Below are 18,565 nucleotides of genomic sequence, written 5' to 3' on the forward strand. Positions count from 1 at the left end.
TTTGGAGCCCTTAAAAGTAGCAGTATGACAACCTACCGCCCCTCTCCAGAAGTCGGTCCTGGATCCGCCCCTGTCTTGGATTTTGCCAAAAAATTTCGCATACGCTTTTCCCCCACTAAACTACGTCATTTTATGTAATTTAATGAAATCTATTGATTTTGTATGTCTCTCTTTTGGACATTTTTTCTCGTTAAGACTCATCGTGTTTAAGAAGCACCACTATCAATGACTTACACAATGTGTTCTTTTTAACATCGACTGTATCATAGCATTGCTTTCACTGAGTCAATATCGAATAAGCCTTGGAAATTTCTTCAGCTATTTTATTTTCTATTCACACTTAAATTGGAAGCTTGTTAACAATAAATAAATAAATAAAAACTTTTGCTGCTTATATGGTAATGATGTTGCAATAATATATACACTAAAAGACCTATGTCGGTGACTGTCAGTTTGTTCAAAGGATTAGCTTGTTACTGTAAAGTGAAAACTTCACGAAAGACTCATTTTCTAACATCAGAGGAATATTTTTGAGAAGTTATTTACTTTTTACACAATCTACTTGCTTCTTGGTAACTATTCTGTCATCAAAATATGAGTAATACTTTCAGAAAGATTGTAGCAGGAAGTAGTGAATTTTCAAACATGAGATTCAACTATTTTCTATTCGTAACAATAAAACAAAGAATAATTTCTACAAACTTGGGGTAAAGCGCAATACCTTTGGTGCGTGAGATCCCTGGTTCGATTCCAGCTCCCTGGTTCGAGTCACATGTTTGACCTTTCACGAACAATTTTGCTCCCAAGTTCACCAAACCATAGTCAACTGTGCTATCTCGTGGAACACTTCTGGACAGTGTTTGTAGGTTTCCCTAAGAGAATTTCCCTTAACTAACTCAAAATTTATTCTATATATATATATATGGCGGATCCAGGATATGATCAAGGGAGGGGCTAAACCATAGTTTGCCGATTTTTCCAGTGTAAAGCAGGATTGAAGGTCATTTTATCCTATGTATATCTGAGCGTCAAGGGGGGGGGGCTGGGGCAAATACACCCAGTTAACAATGGGTGCAAATTATGTTACTTTGAATACACACACACACACACACACACACATATATATATATATATATATATATATATATATATATATATATATATATATATATATATATACAAACACAAACTATTGATATATTGGTTTATTCCTGAAGAACGAGCATTTATATTGGTCAATTAGTGAGTGCGAGAATTTCCTCGGATTTTCATGTTTTATCTAAAAAATTCCCATTTTGTTAAAATTTACCTACGAAATTTCCCTAGATCAGGAACATTTCCCTAAAAATACGAACACTATGGAAGGCAATAGTTTCAAACTTTCTGGTTAGAAGCGCCACAAAAATATCTTAATCTAGTATTGAACCATTCTGCTTTCTATTGAAGAAATCCTTAATTCAAAGACATTGACTACGAATAAATGCAAATACCAAAAATTAATGTGAAAATAGGTATTGTCATCGAGTTTACGTGTCTGTACAAAATTTCTAGTTAGCATAAAAGAGCGCGAAATTGAAGGTGCAAGATTTGACTCTAACAAACAGAAAAGTATCCTGGTAAAAGCATTGAAAAAGATAGAGAGAAACTTCCAATACTTTTTTTTTTTTTTTTTAATAAGGTTGACTCTTGTTTCATCGTCTATTGTTATGCCTAACTATTATGTTAACATAATAGCTTATTGCAATCTTTTTAAAAATAATAAATATTTACTAACCTGCCGCAATGCGGCCTGATTCTGAAGCTGGACCTCTGTGAAGAACATCTTTTACAAATATCCCATCCCTCATGTTACCACAAATGTTGAAACCAAGTCCTGTGAAGTCATGGCCTCGCAGCGCCACCAATGTACGCTGTGGTTCCTGAAAGAAATAAAATACATAATTATAATATCAGCAAATAATGAAAGTAAGAAAAACATATTTGTAAAAGATACTTAGAAAACACGTAAATAGGAAGTAAATAGAAATAACTTTGACAGTCTTTTGTTTGAAAATGAAAATGGTGATGTGGTAGGCCTATACATACAGTATATTGTACTCTTGCACCGGCGTGACTTCAAGAGATTGTGAAAAAAACTTTCAGATGGCGTCTGGAACTTAATAGGATTTGAACACGGTAACAGAAAAAGTTACAGGTACCATCAAGTAGAGAAAAGTATAATTTTATTAATAACTAACTGAACCTGTGCTCTCTACACAGCGCTTCACTCATATATAAGCATGGATCTCCTTGTCGTCCCTATGTCCCTTTACAGACACAAGTGAAGGACGTCTTGATAAAAATCGTTAAGGGATACAATAAAGGGGAGATTTTTTCAATATCTCGCACCGCTTGCAAGATTTGAGCCTACTTCCGGTTGGAGTTTCTAATTCATGTATAATTAGTCTTTGCTTTCTTCTTGCATCCAATATGTAATAAGTAGACTTCGGATCGATATGCACTAAAAAACGGCAAAATATGCATGCAAATATGCGCTAAAATTCACGAAAATATGCACCCAAAATATGCAAATATGCACTAAAAATTGTAAATATGCAGCAACCAAAAGCTAAAGTTAAATGAGGAAATTCATCTTTAGAGAAAAAAGCTGCATTATTTGAATTACATATATTTGTGTATAACTATGATGCATTCATGCTACAATGTACAACTATGTAGTTTTCGGTGTTTTCTGGCGAAAAGTTGCGTTTATCAGTTGAAACATTAGTGTACATCTAAAATGTTCCTTCCGTGTCACGGGTCGTTAAGGGACAATATTTCAAAGAAGCAATGTTACTTGCTGTTAAATTTGAAGTTCGTGCGTCGTTGTTCCCAGGAACACTTTATTCACATTGGACAAGAATTTTATGCCAGATGTTTCCCGTCTATTGAATGTGCGTTTGGAAGAAATGCTTGTCCGATTGGTCTTGGGGGGCGTCTGCTACGTTATTGAATCAAACAGCTCAGATGCACTGCAAAGTCCTAATCATCGCTCTTCTAATCTCGTTATGAACTGAAATGAGTATTGATAAACGCAAGATCGCTTTTAATGTTTTCAGCTCCGAAAGCATCCAAGGCTTCTTAAATAAATTTGGTTTCTTCGGGTTCAAACAGCTCACAGTCAGTATGTGAAATTAAAATACATCTACTTATATCACTGGCGTCTCTGGCATGTAAAATTTGAGGGGCACATCAAAGAAAGTGAGTTAAATGGTACTACCTAGCCCAACCTATTTATTAACTTCGATTCCATTTGTTACCTTTCTGCTTACCTTCGCGGATCCCCTACGGTATATCAAGAACTCGATTACAATCGTTTCACAGCCTGAATATTATATTCCAAATAAATATAACAATAATTATTATTTATGATATTCTGTCGTTAGTAAATAAATTAAATTAGAATCAAATATTGAATATTTTGTACTTCAAAATATTGGGGGGGATGCGTGCTCCTCGTCCCCCCGCCAGAGACGCCTACGACATATATACATATATACAGGCGGACCCCCCTTGACGCTCAGGTATAAACTGGATAACATGTATTTCAATCCTGCTTTACAGTGGGTAAAGCTGCAAACTATGGTTTAGCCCCTTCCTCGATCATATCCTGGATCCGCCATTGTTTTACAAATAATGCGCCAAGTATCTGTAAATAAAGAATAAATATACTCAGAGAAGTAAATAAACATTTCTGGCATAAGCACATAATAAAACCTGCCTAGTGAAATTGAACAGGACTCGCAAATATTTCCGTTAAAGGTTTCAAAGTTAATCAAGATAGCTCTATGCTTAGAAAAATAAATAAGGTACATACATATAATGGACATAGTAAAATAAAATAAAATGTTGAATATAGGCCTAACGTATTCAATTATTTTATTTATTTATGCTACGAATTAATACACATTAAACTTACAGTAAACAAAAAAAAAAAGCCTATATACGGCTTCAAAGGCCAAGACCAAAGTAGATGCTATGCACTTTTCAGCGCTCCTCCCTCTACTTTTGTCTCCCTTTTGATATATTGTGTATATTATGCTCCTTGTTCCTGTTTCCAAAGCAGCTAGAGAAGGCGTTATTGGTATTTGGAGATAACTGTGTAAATTACACTTCGTTCAAAATCTCGCACGGTATCTAGGGCCTTACATGGTGGTGGACTAAAGAGTAAATGTGTAGGGTAACAAGTAAACGAAGAACTTTACAGACAACGTAGTTCATATACTTAACCTCTCACAGAATGTCTAAAAAAATTTTAAACACTGCATTACGGAACTTGAAAATTTCCGTTAAAAAGTGTATTTTAACATCCGTTGTTCGCAACACAGGTTCCACCTAATCAAGAGAATTTAACACATTTTATTTTACCTTTAAATTCATGAAATCGTGAAATATTTCCGTTTAAGAAGGGACCTGTTGGAGGCAACTTTTACTGTATTAAAAGTCTATATTAAAAACCCTTAGGTTTTTTTGTTTAAAAGAAAATAAATCCACTTGAAATTACTTTTTGTATCCAATTTTGTTTTCCCGTAACATTCTCCGTGTCAAACAGCAATAATTTACAATGTATAATATTGCTACTTTAAATGGAATAAAATGATTTGAGCAAGGAATAAATGAGAAGAAGGTAAAGTTATCGAAAACATAACTGAAGACTGAGTAGGGAATTTACGTTTCGAGAGACAGAGGTGTGTATGAAAACAACTCAAGCTTATATTTAAATACTCTCATATTTAGAGCTCATTTTTAAAAAAGGTTGTTCATTTCTTCCCGAAATATATTTTTTAACGGTTTCTTTGGGGTTAACTCTGTCAAGTATGCAAAAAGAAAGCTACATCTAGCCTGTTTCATAGTTGCATAAACTTCTTACCAAACGAAACTGCTATGAAAATATAACAAGCCCCCCCCCCCCCAAAGAAAAACGTTGCTGAAGTTTGAGCTTTTGCTGTCGAACAAAATAGAAATGTCCTTTTCTGAAAACAAGCTTATTTACTTTGAAAGTATTACTTGTTTAGCATACACTTTGCAAAATATATTTTCATCTTGAATTGTTAACGTCTCTCAACTTCAATCAATTGCTTCAGAAGATAACTTCTAGAAGATTTTTCGGGCCCATTTATTTGTAGTGCGACACCTTTGTCCAATTTTTGTCAATTTTTGTCCACCCAAAAAAAAAAAAAATATACCATTCAAATTATTAAAGCAGGGCCATTTACAAATTTCGATCACTTGCAGTGCAACATCATCAAATTTGAATTTTAACTAGCTCAGGAATTTTGTCCACCCAAGAAAACAATTGTACCATTTAAATTAACAAAGGAAGGCCATTTAAAAGTTTTGACCATAAAGATATGTTGATACACAAAAAATTAGGTGCCATGGACAACGGACGGAGTAAGTGCCTGTAATCCATTAACCCTGTTGGTATAAAGAAAATTGCAGTGAAATAGCTATTGCATTAACACTGTTCATTGGAAAACCATGGTTTATAGTTCATTCTCTTCCGCATGAAACAAGCTTTCCTGAGGTGCTATGCAACGTTATTAGGGCCCATAATGCATTTGAACAGGTGAGAGAATATTGGGAAAATTTCCTCCAGAAATCCCTCCCATTAACTTTGGACCCCTCTGGAGTGACTCCGGGTAAAAGTGGACAATCTAAATGTATATCTGAAAATAGTATAAGGGATAAGGAATGTGTGTACCAAGTTTTGTATTGATAGACAGAATAGATATGAGGGAGAAGTGTGTATTGTTATACCTGTATACCTGTATACTTCGATCACATGTAGTGAGACATTTTCAAATTTGTATTTTAACTAGCTCAGAATTTTTTTTCCATGTTTGTCCACCCAAGAAAAAACTGTACCATTCAAATAAACGAGAGAGAGCCATTTCAAAATTTCAACCACTTCGATCACCCGTAGTGTGACATTTTCAAATTTGAATTTTAATTAGCTGAGAATTTTGCCCAATTTCCTTACATTTTTGTATCATAAAAATTGTAGCATTCATATTAACGAAAGAGGACCATTTCAAAGCTTTGGGCACTTCAATCGTCAGTAGTATGACATCTTTAAATTCGAATTCTAACTAGTTTAGAATTTTCCCTATTTTTTAAAATAGATTTTTGTAGCATCAAGATAGTTGAAATTCGAATCTGAAAATGTCTCACTACAGGTAATTTCAGTGGCCGAATTTTAAATTATCGTCCCTGGTTTATTTTACTGGAACAGAATTTATTCTTGGTGGTACAAAAATGTTTAAAAATTCGACACAATTCTGAGCTAATTAAAATTCGAATTTTAAGATGTCGCACTACGGGTGATTGAAGTGAAATTTTGAAATGGTCCTCCCTCGTTTATTTCAATGGTACAAATTTATTTCTGGGTGGACAAAAATTGGACAAAATTCTGAGCTAGTTAAAATTCGAATTTGAAGATATCACACTACAACTAAATGGACCCAGATTTTTCTTTTGGCATTCTTATACTGCCATAAGACCACACAATTTCAAATCCACACACACACACACTTACACACAACAATAGCAACTTTAACTTCTGAGATGGATGACGTGGAAATTTTGTTGTAGGTGATTTGACACCGATATTTATATCTAATTCCAAAAAGGTGACAGTCACGCATAATTGTCGGGAGGATTAACCACTCTCTCTTTTATTTTTCTCCTTTCACATGATCTTGGAAGATATTCTAAACCGACTACAATCAACCATTTTAAGATCTTGAGCCTAATTTATATTAGAAACTTGAAATTCCATTTATGAGGAAAGTTGTTGGACGTTAAAAATTATCAAATTGATCGTTCCTTTAGATATGCATTTATATGCAGTAACGACATAAACATGCACTAACCTCCGAAATATGCAAATATATGCACTATAAAACTCCGCTATTTTACCCTAAAACACTTGAAACGGATTTCTGTTTAAAGAGCATATCAATATCACATCAGGTATAAAACATGCAAATATGCAAAAATCCGAAGTCTAGTAATAAGCAAATACATTACACACACAATTAATTATAATGTGAGTGATATATGGTGTTCATTAGGAAAAACACTCCAAACAATAAAGATTCATCTTTGACTGGAGAAATGGTTATTCTTTATTTTTCATTATCATTTGGCCGTGAAATAAACGCCGGAGAGATGTACTAACCCCGTATACAAATGCATGGTGCTGGAATGTATAACTCGTAGGATATGATGCTTTACTTTTTAAAATTTCAATACCTCCAGTGTACCCATAAAAATGTAATAAGTAAATAACGGCATTTTCTTTAAAAAAAATATTCAATTAGATCCGAACAATCTACACAAAATTTGCAATTGATCAGTGAAAAATTGCATCTTTCTAGAGCTTGTGGTTTAATCATTGTCAAAATAATTGGCCACAAACATATAAACTTTTCTTGACCGCAAACATATAATCCTAGCATTTTAATAGATAGATAATAACATGTCATTTTCCTAACGTAACGTTGACTACAGTATGTGTTAGGTGTGAAGTTTTCTTTCTCTTGCAATCTCAACAGGTGCAACTTCTCACTTTGAAAAGTTAGCAATTCTACTTACGTTAGTAAAGAAGAACTACTGCAGAAAATTGACAGGTATTATTCATGTTCCTAAATCTACAGTGGCGACACCCAGCGGTGAATTTCTACATAGGCAAACTCAGGGGCGGATCCAGGACGGACTTCTGGGGGGGGCGGTGGGTTGGAATACTGCTACCTTTAAGAGGTCCAAACTCTGGGATTGGTTTTATTTATATATATAAATAGTTTCCTCTTCTGGGGGGGAGCGATCGCCTCCCTGGATCCGTCACTGGGCAAACTAGAAGCTGTGGGTATAGATCCACAGTCGAGCAAAAAATACCAGCTACAAGGTAAAAATATTACACACTGAGGACACAAGACACGGAAAATAATTTATATTTATTCAATCATACATGTACAAACTATACTGTGAGAAAAAGGTAATGTTAGCATTTGTCTATTTCATTCCTAAGTCGGCTTGTCTATCTTCTAAAGTCAAAGTATGATAAAACGTAATATTTTCGCTAAATTACGAAAAAGGGAGCCTCCTGGACTGTGTTAACTGCCTAGGAGCCTTGGGTCTTTGAGACTAGTCCTGACAACGCCAATACAAACAAGAATAGCATAACCTCATGTTTCTTCTCATTCACAATAGCATACGATTAGTTTCCATAAACAGCAATTACAATACGTACAATTTATGGTCAACTAACTAACACTTTGGCCCATGGAATCTGGAGGTTCAATGCGCATTCACAAAAGCTCTCTATTGACTTCTGTCTTTAGCCAACTGGATCCAGTTTCTTCTTTGTATTCCTATCTCTGCGAGATCCATCTTAAAATTGTCTGCGAATAGGTCTCCCCCTAATGGTCGTTTTCCTATTGGATTTTCAGTTAAAAAACTTTGAAATTGTTCTTACTTTCTTCCATTCTGGCTACATAACCTACTGTTGGGAGTGAAAAGTGTTAAAAGTTAGTATATAGATAGTGTAAACAAAAGAAGAATGGTGGTTTAGAAAATGAAGAGCGTAACTATGTGATTGTTTATATGTGTAATTGAATTGATGTCTCAAATTGAGCCATAAGTGGTTGAAGTTATTTATATGTGCAATAATATCCATAAGTGGTTGTAGTTATTTATCTGTTTGATTGGAGCCATAAGTGGCTTAAGATATTTATATTTAGGTAGATGAGCCTTGAGTGATGATTTATATTTTAGTTTTTTATGTAATACCAAGGTGGCTTACGTTATTGGAATACTTTGTGGAATACAAGAAGTTTATCAGCTTGTGGTTGAAGTATAAACCAAATAAAGGTTGGCTATGGAAAGAGTAGTATTAGCATTCATTGATTAACTCTAGTTGGTTTGAAGTAAAACTTTGGTCTTTTTAGATACAAAAAGTAATTTTACTATCCTAACACCTACCCACCTGAACCTACTAGAATTGATGATTCTAATAATGTTTACAAACGGTATTAATTACGCAGTTCTTCCTTATGAAGTTTCTACCATTCCTCTTGGATTTAGAGTCAACTTGACAGAAAATAAATAGTTTATTATCATACAACAATAGTGCAATATATAGCAATATGAACATGTTTTTTGCTGTAATTTGGATACTTTCCCACGTTGTTCCAGATGGACATGTGTCTCCATTACATGACTTCAATTCTGCTTAAATTGACTCAATCCATACCGGTATGACGTAATACCGAAAGAAGTAAGGGATCAAAGATATATCCATAGTAAAGAAAAAAACGTAAATGATGTACGTAAAACGTAGGTTACATACGTAAATCCTGTAGTTTTAGGACTTAATGTATGACTATACATTACAACACCTACAGCAAACATATTACTGGAAACGTATATTTTCTAATACTTTCCGTGTAAGTGTTCCATCTATACGTACTTCCTGTACGAACGAAAGAAATGTATATAGGTGGTAATGATCTCACATACAGATGCACGTATATAACATATACCTGAGTGTGTAACATATGTATACGTATGTAATATACGGAAGACTGTTAGATGTCAGATATTCTACAGCGGAATGATGTAATTAACTTATAAGCGGGGAAAAAAGGCAGTGCGTATGTAGCATATCGATAACGTATGCTCCGTACTGATTTCCGTAGTAAACATATGGATTATGTATATTTGTACAATAAATCGCTGTCCGGGTAATGAATTTTTCTCAGTGTATGCCAATGTCTTATGAAAAAGACTCGACCCTTGAACTCATTCCTATAACAATATAATGTGATAAAATTTTATCGAAGAGGACAAAAGACTCTAAAATTTGAATTTTTGGCAATTTTTTACCCAGAAAAGGGAACGAGACGGACCACTGAAACTTCCAGAGGTACCTATACTATTATAATAAATTTTTAAATTTGGCAATTCCCAAATTTAAGGGTGATCCTATGTACCGCTCCCAAAATTTAAGAGGGATGCTTCAATGTACCCATGCCGTATCAAAGAGAATGGGCCCTTATATTCAACTATATGACAAAATAACGTGCTATAAACCTTCATCGAAAGGTAAAAGAGGTTAAAAGCGCCTGAAATTAAAATTTTTGGCAATTTCTTTTTTAACCATAGAAAGGAACGAAACGGGCCATCAAAATTTACAGAGGTACACACCCTGTTTAGGGATGCGCACGAGACAAGATTTGTGGCTGTCTCGTCTCGAAAATGTGCTGTAAAAGTGATGTCTCGACTCGAAAAATGTATATTTTTCTATTGGAAGAGCTGTGTTTCGACTCAAATTTTGTCAGTAAAATCCTGTCTCGACTCGTCTCGTGCGCATCCCTAACCCTGTTCCTATACTACCATACAAGTTCTAAATATAACATTTTCCAGAATGTATAAAATGATCTTATGTACCCCTCCAGAAATTTGAGGTAATGAACCAATGTACCCATTACCAAAATTTAGAGAAGTGGTCTTATGTACCCCCGATGTCATTGACCTTGCGCCAGGGACCATAGCCCCTGAGCTAAAGACTCAGGGCCGCAAAAGTGTCGTCAAGTATCGTGCATTGCATACTGCTGTAACAAAATAAAATAACAGTGAAAAAGAATAGAAGCATTCGAAATACAGGTATAAAGAAGAACAGAGAAATTTAGGTCGGAGGAACGAAAAAACAGTACATGTTGATTGATTGATTACTTTAATCTAGGTTGTATGAGACGTTATCTACTGTTTAAAATGCGATCCGATCAATTTTCTCGGGTTCGTATCTGAGGTAAGCACCCCGCTAGGAAATGAACCCAAGACAGTGCGCAAGGAACGCGCACACATTAGCCATGACCATGAAGGAGAATACCAAGAAGTTTAATTTTATATATATTTTTTTTTATTTTTTTTAAATTTATTTACTTATTTATTTTTTGATTTTAGTGTCCCATGAGTATGTACCGAGGTCAGGTGCGCATCCAGAAATTTTTGTTGGAGAGTCCAAGCTTTGGGGGGGGGGGCAATACTACAATCCACTACGTCTATGTAGTGTACTTCCAACAATAGACCCTATTTTCAGAAAAAAAAGATAGATCTAGACTGATTTCATAAGAGAAAGAATACAGATGAAATGTAAAATCAAATTTTCATGATACATCAATCAAGTATTAATTTTATTGAGAAAGTATACAAATATATATTGGGTTAGGAAATTTTAGGGGGAGTACAGACCCGATGGACTCCCTGTGGGTGCGCAACTGACTAAGGCTAAAGGACACGGTGATGACGAGATCAATAATAAGGATGGAATGAAGAAAGTGAGAGGAAACGGCAAACACCGAGAAAATCCAAGCACATGGTGTTTATCCACAACAAAAGTCACTTGATGCGGCCTGGGATCGAATTAGGGACCCCACGCTCCAGAAGTAAGCGCTCTACCACTGAGCCACCGGGGCCTGAGAGCAAGGGCGCCAATCTCTCTGTGAATTTGGGGGCGGGGCATTCAGATGCAGAAGGTGTATATATATATATATATATATATATATATATATATATATATATATATATATATATATATATATATATGTATAAATAAAGATTTTAAGACAAATTGCACTCAACTTATAGCATATTCACAAATACAGCGGGGGGCCCACATGAGCTTTGGGGGGCCCGGCCCTCCTCGGTCCCCCACGGTCGGCGCCCTTGACTGTGAGTTTATATTAATGTTTTGAAGTCTTTTTTTAAGTGAGTGATAAACAATAACTGAAGCTTTATTTGTCACAATAAAGTTATAAAGCAGAGGATTAAAGTCAACAATATGGAAGTAAATGAAAAATCACAAGAATGTCAAATTCCATGTTGTTTTTTTTCGGAGAACGATTAAATCATGATTTTTCCCGTTCATGAAGATGAGGAGTAGTGTGGGGGGAGAGCTGTCCAGGATTGCTGGACAAGGATGTTTGTTTCCTCCAGAAGACCTTGGGTGTCCTTGACGCTAGTAAGTCGGTAGCTCTTTCGGAAACCGGCCCCACGCATGCGCAATGAAATTCCTTGCAAAAGAATTATTTAGACGTAGACGATGTACCTGAGTTACATATTAATCTGACATGAGAATTTATCTCGATTTGAATCTCTCTTTAAAGTTACTAATACGACGACCTTCTGGAAATATATAATTCTCTAGAGGAATTGGAATTGGAACACAGGAAAAGTCATGATCAAATTCAGCAGTTCGAAAGTATTAATTCTATTAACATTTGATTCTCCCTTTTTTACCCTCATTTATAAAACATGAAATATTTCAAAGAAAGCATGGGAATGGTAAAACGGTATTTTTTAAAAAATGAAATGAGCAGGAAAAAAGCTTCGTGTAAATTATATAACTTTTGTACGCGATTATAGCGTCCCCTTCTAGCCTTTATACTCTTCATTAGCTGAAATGCCCATTGTTCGCACGGGAGAATAGGTTTATGTAAGATATTAGAATTCCATTTCCCCCTTAAGATACTTTAATATTACTCTGTTTAGTACAGCTTTTTTAACGGAGATATTCTTACATAGTTTAAGGCTGCTGACCATTAAAGTGACAACGTAAGGCGATATTGGTTCTTGGTTTGAAGTTACAGAAAGAAAAAAAAAGGGGGGAAGTAAGATAATGAGAAATTAATGTACTTTTGCCATTTTCGTGACGCAACTCTCAATATATTATCAAATTCGATACATTTTTTTTTTTTTTTAGCACATGTACTGCAGCCTTTGTACCGATTTTATACTACTTCATTCCATGATCAGTTAATTAATTAGATTTGAATTTAACGTCCATTTCAGCTGTAAGGAAATATGAAACATGGACCTATAGATTAACATGGGGTCCGAATCACATGAGCTCCCGCTGGGAATATAACCCACGTCTTTTACTCCAAAGACTCGTATGCTATTCGCATAGCAACAAGGGAACTCATTTTGTTCGATGTACCCATATCTTATGAAAGGGAATGGACACCTAATCTCAACAATGCAACCATATAACGTAATAAAACCACATCAAAAGGGGTAAATTAGGTCAATAACCGACCCCGTAGCGAACACGTTTCCGTACTAATATTTGGCAATATTATACGCATAAAAGAAAACGAGATAGACCTTCAAAATGGCAGTGGTACGTTAGAGAACAGTTACCAAGTCTAATTTTTTCAACAATTCTCAAATTTAAGGAGTGGTCCTAGGTATCTCTCCCAAAAATTTAAGATACATGCATCAATATACTCATAAAAGCGAATGAATCTCTCTACATATCCATATAACCATATATAGTAATAAGGCCTCGTCAAAAAGAATAAATTAGGTAACAAACCTTCGAAATTTAGTTTTGGCATTTCTTTTTATCGATAAAAGGGAACGAGATAGAACACCCAAACTGACGGTGGTATATATTAGGGTCCTATACTACCATGCCAAATTTTTAGTTTTAGCAATTTCCAAATTTTAATGGGGATGGTCCTAGGTACTCCTCCCAAAATTCAGGAGGTGAGCCAAGGGACCATTACCTTATGAAACGGTATGGACCCCTGTACCCGCCCATATAACCACATAAGATAAATAAGACCTTATCAAAGAAAATAAATTAGGTCAAAAACCTCCGAAATTTACATTTTTGCACTTTTTTACCCATGAAAGGGAACGAGATAGCTCCCCAAAACTTACAGAAATACATACTCCGGTCCTATGCTACTACACCAAATTTTTAGTTTTGGCAAATTCCAAAATTTAAGGGGTGGTCCTAGGTACGCTCCCAAAATTTAGGGCGTGGGTCAAGGTACCCCTGCCAAAAGTTAGAGGGGGTGTTCCTAGGTACCCCTAAGTCACTGACTCCGAGTAATCCAAAACTTTGCTGACTCAGCGAGATATAAACCAATTACTCCTACTGTGCTCTACCGTAGGGTTAGTGACTACAGGTGAATAACCAAGTGAATGAAGTGGTTAAGCAAGTGAGGAGAAACAACAAATAGAGAAACAAACGGAGAGACACCTAATAGTCATACAGAGTGGAAAACGAAGGAAGAAGAAAAGAAGAAGATGACCGTAGGTAAAACCACATAAACACACACAGAATAACAAAATACAAAACACATATAATAAACACAGTACATAGTAACACCCTAAAACTAAAGCCAAGACATTATTAAGTTTTAGTTGTTTTGTTTTTCGTTTGTTTGGGTTTATTTTTGCTTGTTTGTTTGTTTGTTTGTTTGTAAATCCCTGTGTGTGGTTATCCAAGACCTTCCCTTTCTTTTTTCTTTTTCCTCTCTCTTTTCATTAAGAAATAAAATATACGAAAAAAAAAATAAAGAAACATTCGCAATGATGATACCTCGCCAGTTTTGAATGCTCAAGGCACCGGCTGAGAGTTACGCGACTGAGCGAATGTGGGGGGAAAAATGTGCTCTACCGTACGTGTACATATTGCATTTTCTAGGAAGAGAAGATACGTACGTCAGGGGGTTTTAGGGGAACGTGTCACGGATCATATACAAATGATCATAAACGAACAATAGCAGTTAATCCTTGGGCTATTTTCAATTGGATTTCGTTGACTGACTTCTGAATGAAGAAAGGAAAAAAAAAAAAAAAAACTTTTACGGTAATAAGGAATCACAAAGACGTATCTTTATGAAAAACTCTTCGTTTGACAACAGAATTATTTATAAAATTTCCTGCATCCTGTTCGGTGGTATCGCAACATGAATGCTCAGGTTCTCAAGAAGAATACATTCCATTTCCTTTAATGCATGATTCAACACGGAGGGGGCGTTCACTGGTATTTCCCGCCATTAATTACGGAGAATATTCAAACCTCTGTAATTATAGTATTTATTTGTAAAGAATGTCACAGTAGCGTGGACTAACAGTTCTACTAGTCACAGTGTACAGTATTACTGCATGAATTTTAATTACTCGTGCACGTTAAAAGAAGAAAAAAATAACTGTTAGCTAATAAGATATCGCATGACAATATAATCGCAACTTTCTGTGGAAATGAGTAAAATTTATTTGGTGTACGTAAGGAGTGTTTCTGCTCCAGAAAATACATTTTGTTGCATGAAATTGGAATCAAAAGGAAAGTCAAATATGGTTATTTACCATACACAGTTCAGCAGTGGGAACTCACTAACAGCAAATGAAATTAAACGAACCATATACGTATAAATCTCATATAACTTATATTCCGTAACACGTGTGATATGGTTTTTATTTCAATAACAACACGCGCTTCACGCTTGAAGTAATAACAGCGTAGTGCTCCAAACAATATACTTTCTTAATCTGAAAAATGCACTTTGAATGTTTTCAATTATATTTAATTATGTAAAGGCGATGATTCCACCTAACAATTGAAGGAAAAAAAACTCTACAGACTACGGTTTTCTTAAAACTAAACAGATCCAGAAATTTTGCCACTGGGTGAGTAAAGCACGACATACTTCCAGTACCATTTGTTTTCAGTGGGTATACCAAGAGAGATACCGGTATGTTACAAATGGAACCCACAAGGACTGTTTTGCTTTGACCTATAAACATTATAATGAAAAACAATTATAATTTTTGACTAAATTTCCCAATCAAAAAACTTTTTTTTAAAAAAAGTATCTGCTCGACTCAGTTATTACCAAAGTTTTAGCTTATGAACACTCTCACTTAATAATATTTTCTCAAGCCTCTAAAACTCTGAACCAAAAATGTTTGGACTTAAGTGTAGTAAGACAATCTTTAAATAGGTATCATTTCATAGGGTTTGTCCACCAATCTATTTCACCTACAAATTTATTTATTTTTTTCCTAATTAACAATACTAGCCTTCAACTTCATAAACACATGGTCTACCCAATAAATACGGGAACTAAGCTTAGTAGTGTGACCTTGACTTGAAGTTAGGGCATGCGCACTTGCTGCACTGTTGGCAGGTGACCCACTGGAGCGGCAGTAACCGCCAGATTGTCGAGGCGAGCGTACAGCTAGAGGTGGCATTAGTTTTGTGGTGTCCTGTCCTGTTTTTGAATGAATGAGCAGGGAGGGGGGGTGGGGGTTAATGAGAACGTCAGTATCGAGGCGTTATGTTCCCATCACGATGTGTCCTGTTTTTGTTCGTGTCGATGATGGATATTAATGGACAGATAGAACAACGCAACAACATCAAACTTTTGGTGAAACTTGCTAAAAGCTCTCAGGAAATGAATGAAATGTTGATGGCTGTTTAGGGAAATAACGCACTGAAGAACACAGCTCTGTTCAAGTGGATCAAACGTTTCAGTGAGGACCGTGAAGACTGCAAGGATAAGGCAAGGCCAGGCGACCGTCGACCTCCTGTGTTAAAGACAAGATTGAATGTATGTGGTCTCTTGTGCTTTCCGATCGTTGATCAACTGTCCGGATGATTACTGATCAACTGAATTTAGGAAAATTATCGGCGCACACGATTTGAACAGAACATTTGGAGTTGAAAAATGGTGTGCAAAAACTGTCATAAAGTTTTTAACACCTGACCAAAAGCTACGAAGGACCGAATGCAGCACCGACTGGAAAAATTCCGTTCAAACTTCCGGTTTCCTTGAAAGGATCATCACTGGTCCCAAATCATGGTTGTACGAGTAAAATGGTCATACGGGGGCAGTACTGGGACGACCTGGAAACGATAAAACGTAAAACGAAAATGCACCTAAAGAACCTCACTTCTGAGGACTTCCAGGGATGTTTTCAACAATGGACACGGAAGTGAGACAAGTGTATTCCTACAAGTGGGAAGTATTTTGAAGAGGATAAGATTGATGTGCCCTAATTTTGTAAAATACAGTGTTTATGATTTCAGTTGGCGTATTTATTGGACAGACCACGTATGTTTTTTCCAGCATCTACAGTGGCACGTCGTATTTTGCAACATGAGCACATTTGTGGGATATGAGTGTTTGTTTTTAAATTTTGAATCGCAATTTTAGTTACATATTTTCTATACCACTATATAAATACCCATACAGAAGATAATGTTTACATTACAGAAGTAACTGTGAATTTCAAGTTTTCCAATGTTACTCAAACATTTTACTTGTTAAAAATATCTAATATTCAAAACAACCTACATATGATAATGCATTCTAAAAACAATTAACATTATTTTACACTTAGAAGACAATATTATTTTTAAAAGGATTCAAGGACTAAAAGTTCTGAAAATTCCTACAAATTAGATTTTACAACAATACTTATTTCAATGTAATGTTACATTGAAACAAATATCTATATATATAAAAGAGAACGCACAAATCCTTTGTTCCCTCATCACGCTAATACGGCTGAACCAATTTCTTTCATTTTTGGGGGGTTATTAGGATTTGGACCCTAGATGGTTTTTATCATATCACTTTAATTTTCAATTACCAGTGTCTTGAGATAATTGACCATTCAAGTGTCCATAACGTACAAATCCTTTGTTAGTTCATCATAGGTAAAAATAAACGTATTTATATGCAACCCGCATGACCGTGTCACTCGGCGGGTTAACATAAATGACAGGCGATATAATGTTAACATTTACTGCAATATACTATGGTTTTTATCATATCACTTGAAAGCGAAAAAGTAAAAATTATCTAATTAACAAGGTTTATTGCGTTCCGGGGTGACCCCAGCGAAGCGGGGTGAACGCTGCTAGTTGTTAATACAAGTATTTACATACAATTGATATCAATTATTGGAATTACGTGCAATATCACTAGGAGACGCTCAATTTGAAATTACTACCAAAATGTGTATTTTATGAATACTGAGTGTTGACAATCTTCGTACAAAATCAGGTAGATTCGTCAGTCTCATTTTAGTTGCAGTAAGTATACCACAACTGGTAAACTCAATTACTTATATAGAAACAATTACTGCATAAGACTATCCAATTGATGTGGTCGAAATGTTTTAATAGCAACAATCGTAGTAGCATTGTGGGTACAGAAAAAAAAAAGTTTCCATGATACAGGTGATAATAACAACTAAAGACTATAAGTAGTAAGTGTGAATGTGGTACCAGAACAGAAGATAAAATTCAAAGGATTTTTTTTTTCTTTTAATATGGAGAGACATATTCGCTAGATCCAGAGCTGAGAACTCATGGAGCAGAATACATTCAACTAATTTACTACAGGGATGTATGGAGGTAATTCTTAATGATATTTATATTGATGTAAAAACTAATATATTGCAAAAAATAGTCTACATTATTAAATTTTGATTAAGTTTCTTACCTCAAAACACATTTGCACGAATTTTTCCCAAATTCTTGTGAGGAATATAATTTCCTTGACTTTTCTGGTATGCAGAAAGTTCAAATAAGTTACCACACACATATATATATATCTATATATATATATATATGACAAGAAACCTCTATTTGTTCTATAGAAAATAGTAATAGTTATTAGCTTTAGTGAGTTTTATCTATTAATTGACTGAAAGA

At 35.1% G+C, this 18,565-nt stretch overlaps 1 protein-coding gene across 1 annotated transcript in view; it reads right to left on the reverse strand.

Moving 5' to 3' along the window:
• Window positions 1-18,565, reverse strand: part of LOC145660688 (uncharacterized) — a 240,425-nt gene that overhangs the window by 23,225 nt on the left and 198,635 nt on the right. The window contains exon 5 of the mRNA XM_081726032.1: window positions 1,775-1,919. Coding sequence (XP_081582158.1) covers window positions 1,775-1,919 — 145 coding nt within the window. The remainder of the gene's footprint in view (window positions 1-1,774; window positions 1,920-18,565) is intronic.

The sequence above is a fragment of the Thermobia domestica genome, chromosome 9 (genome assembly GCF_964235325.1).
Source record: "Thermobia domestica chromosome 9, izTheDome1.hap1.1, whole genome shotgun sequence".
NCBI classification, from domain to species: Eukaryota; Metazoa; Arthropoda; class Insecta; order Zygentoma; family Lepismatidae; genus Thermobia; species Thermobia domestica.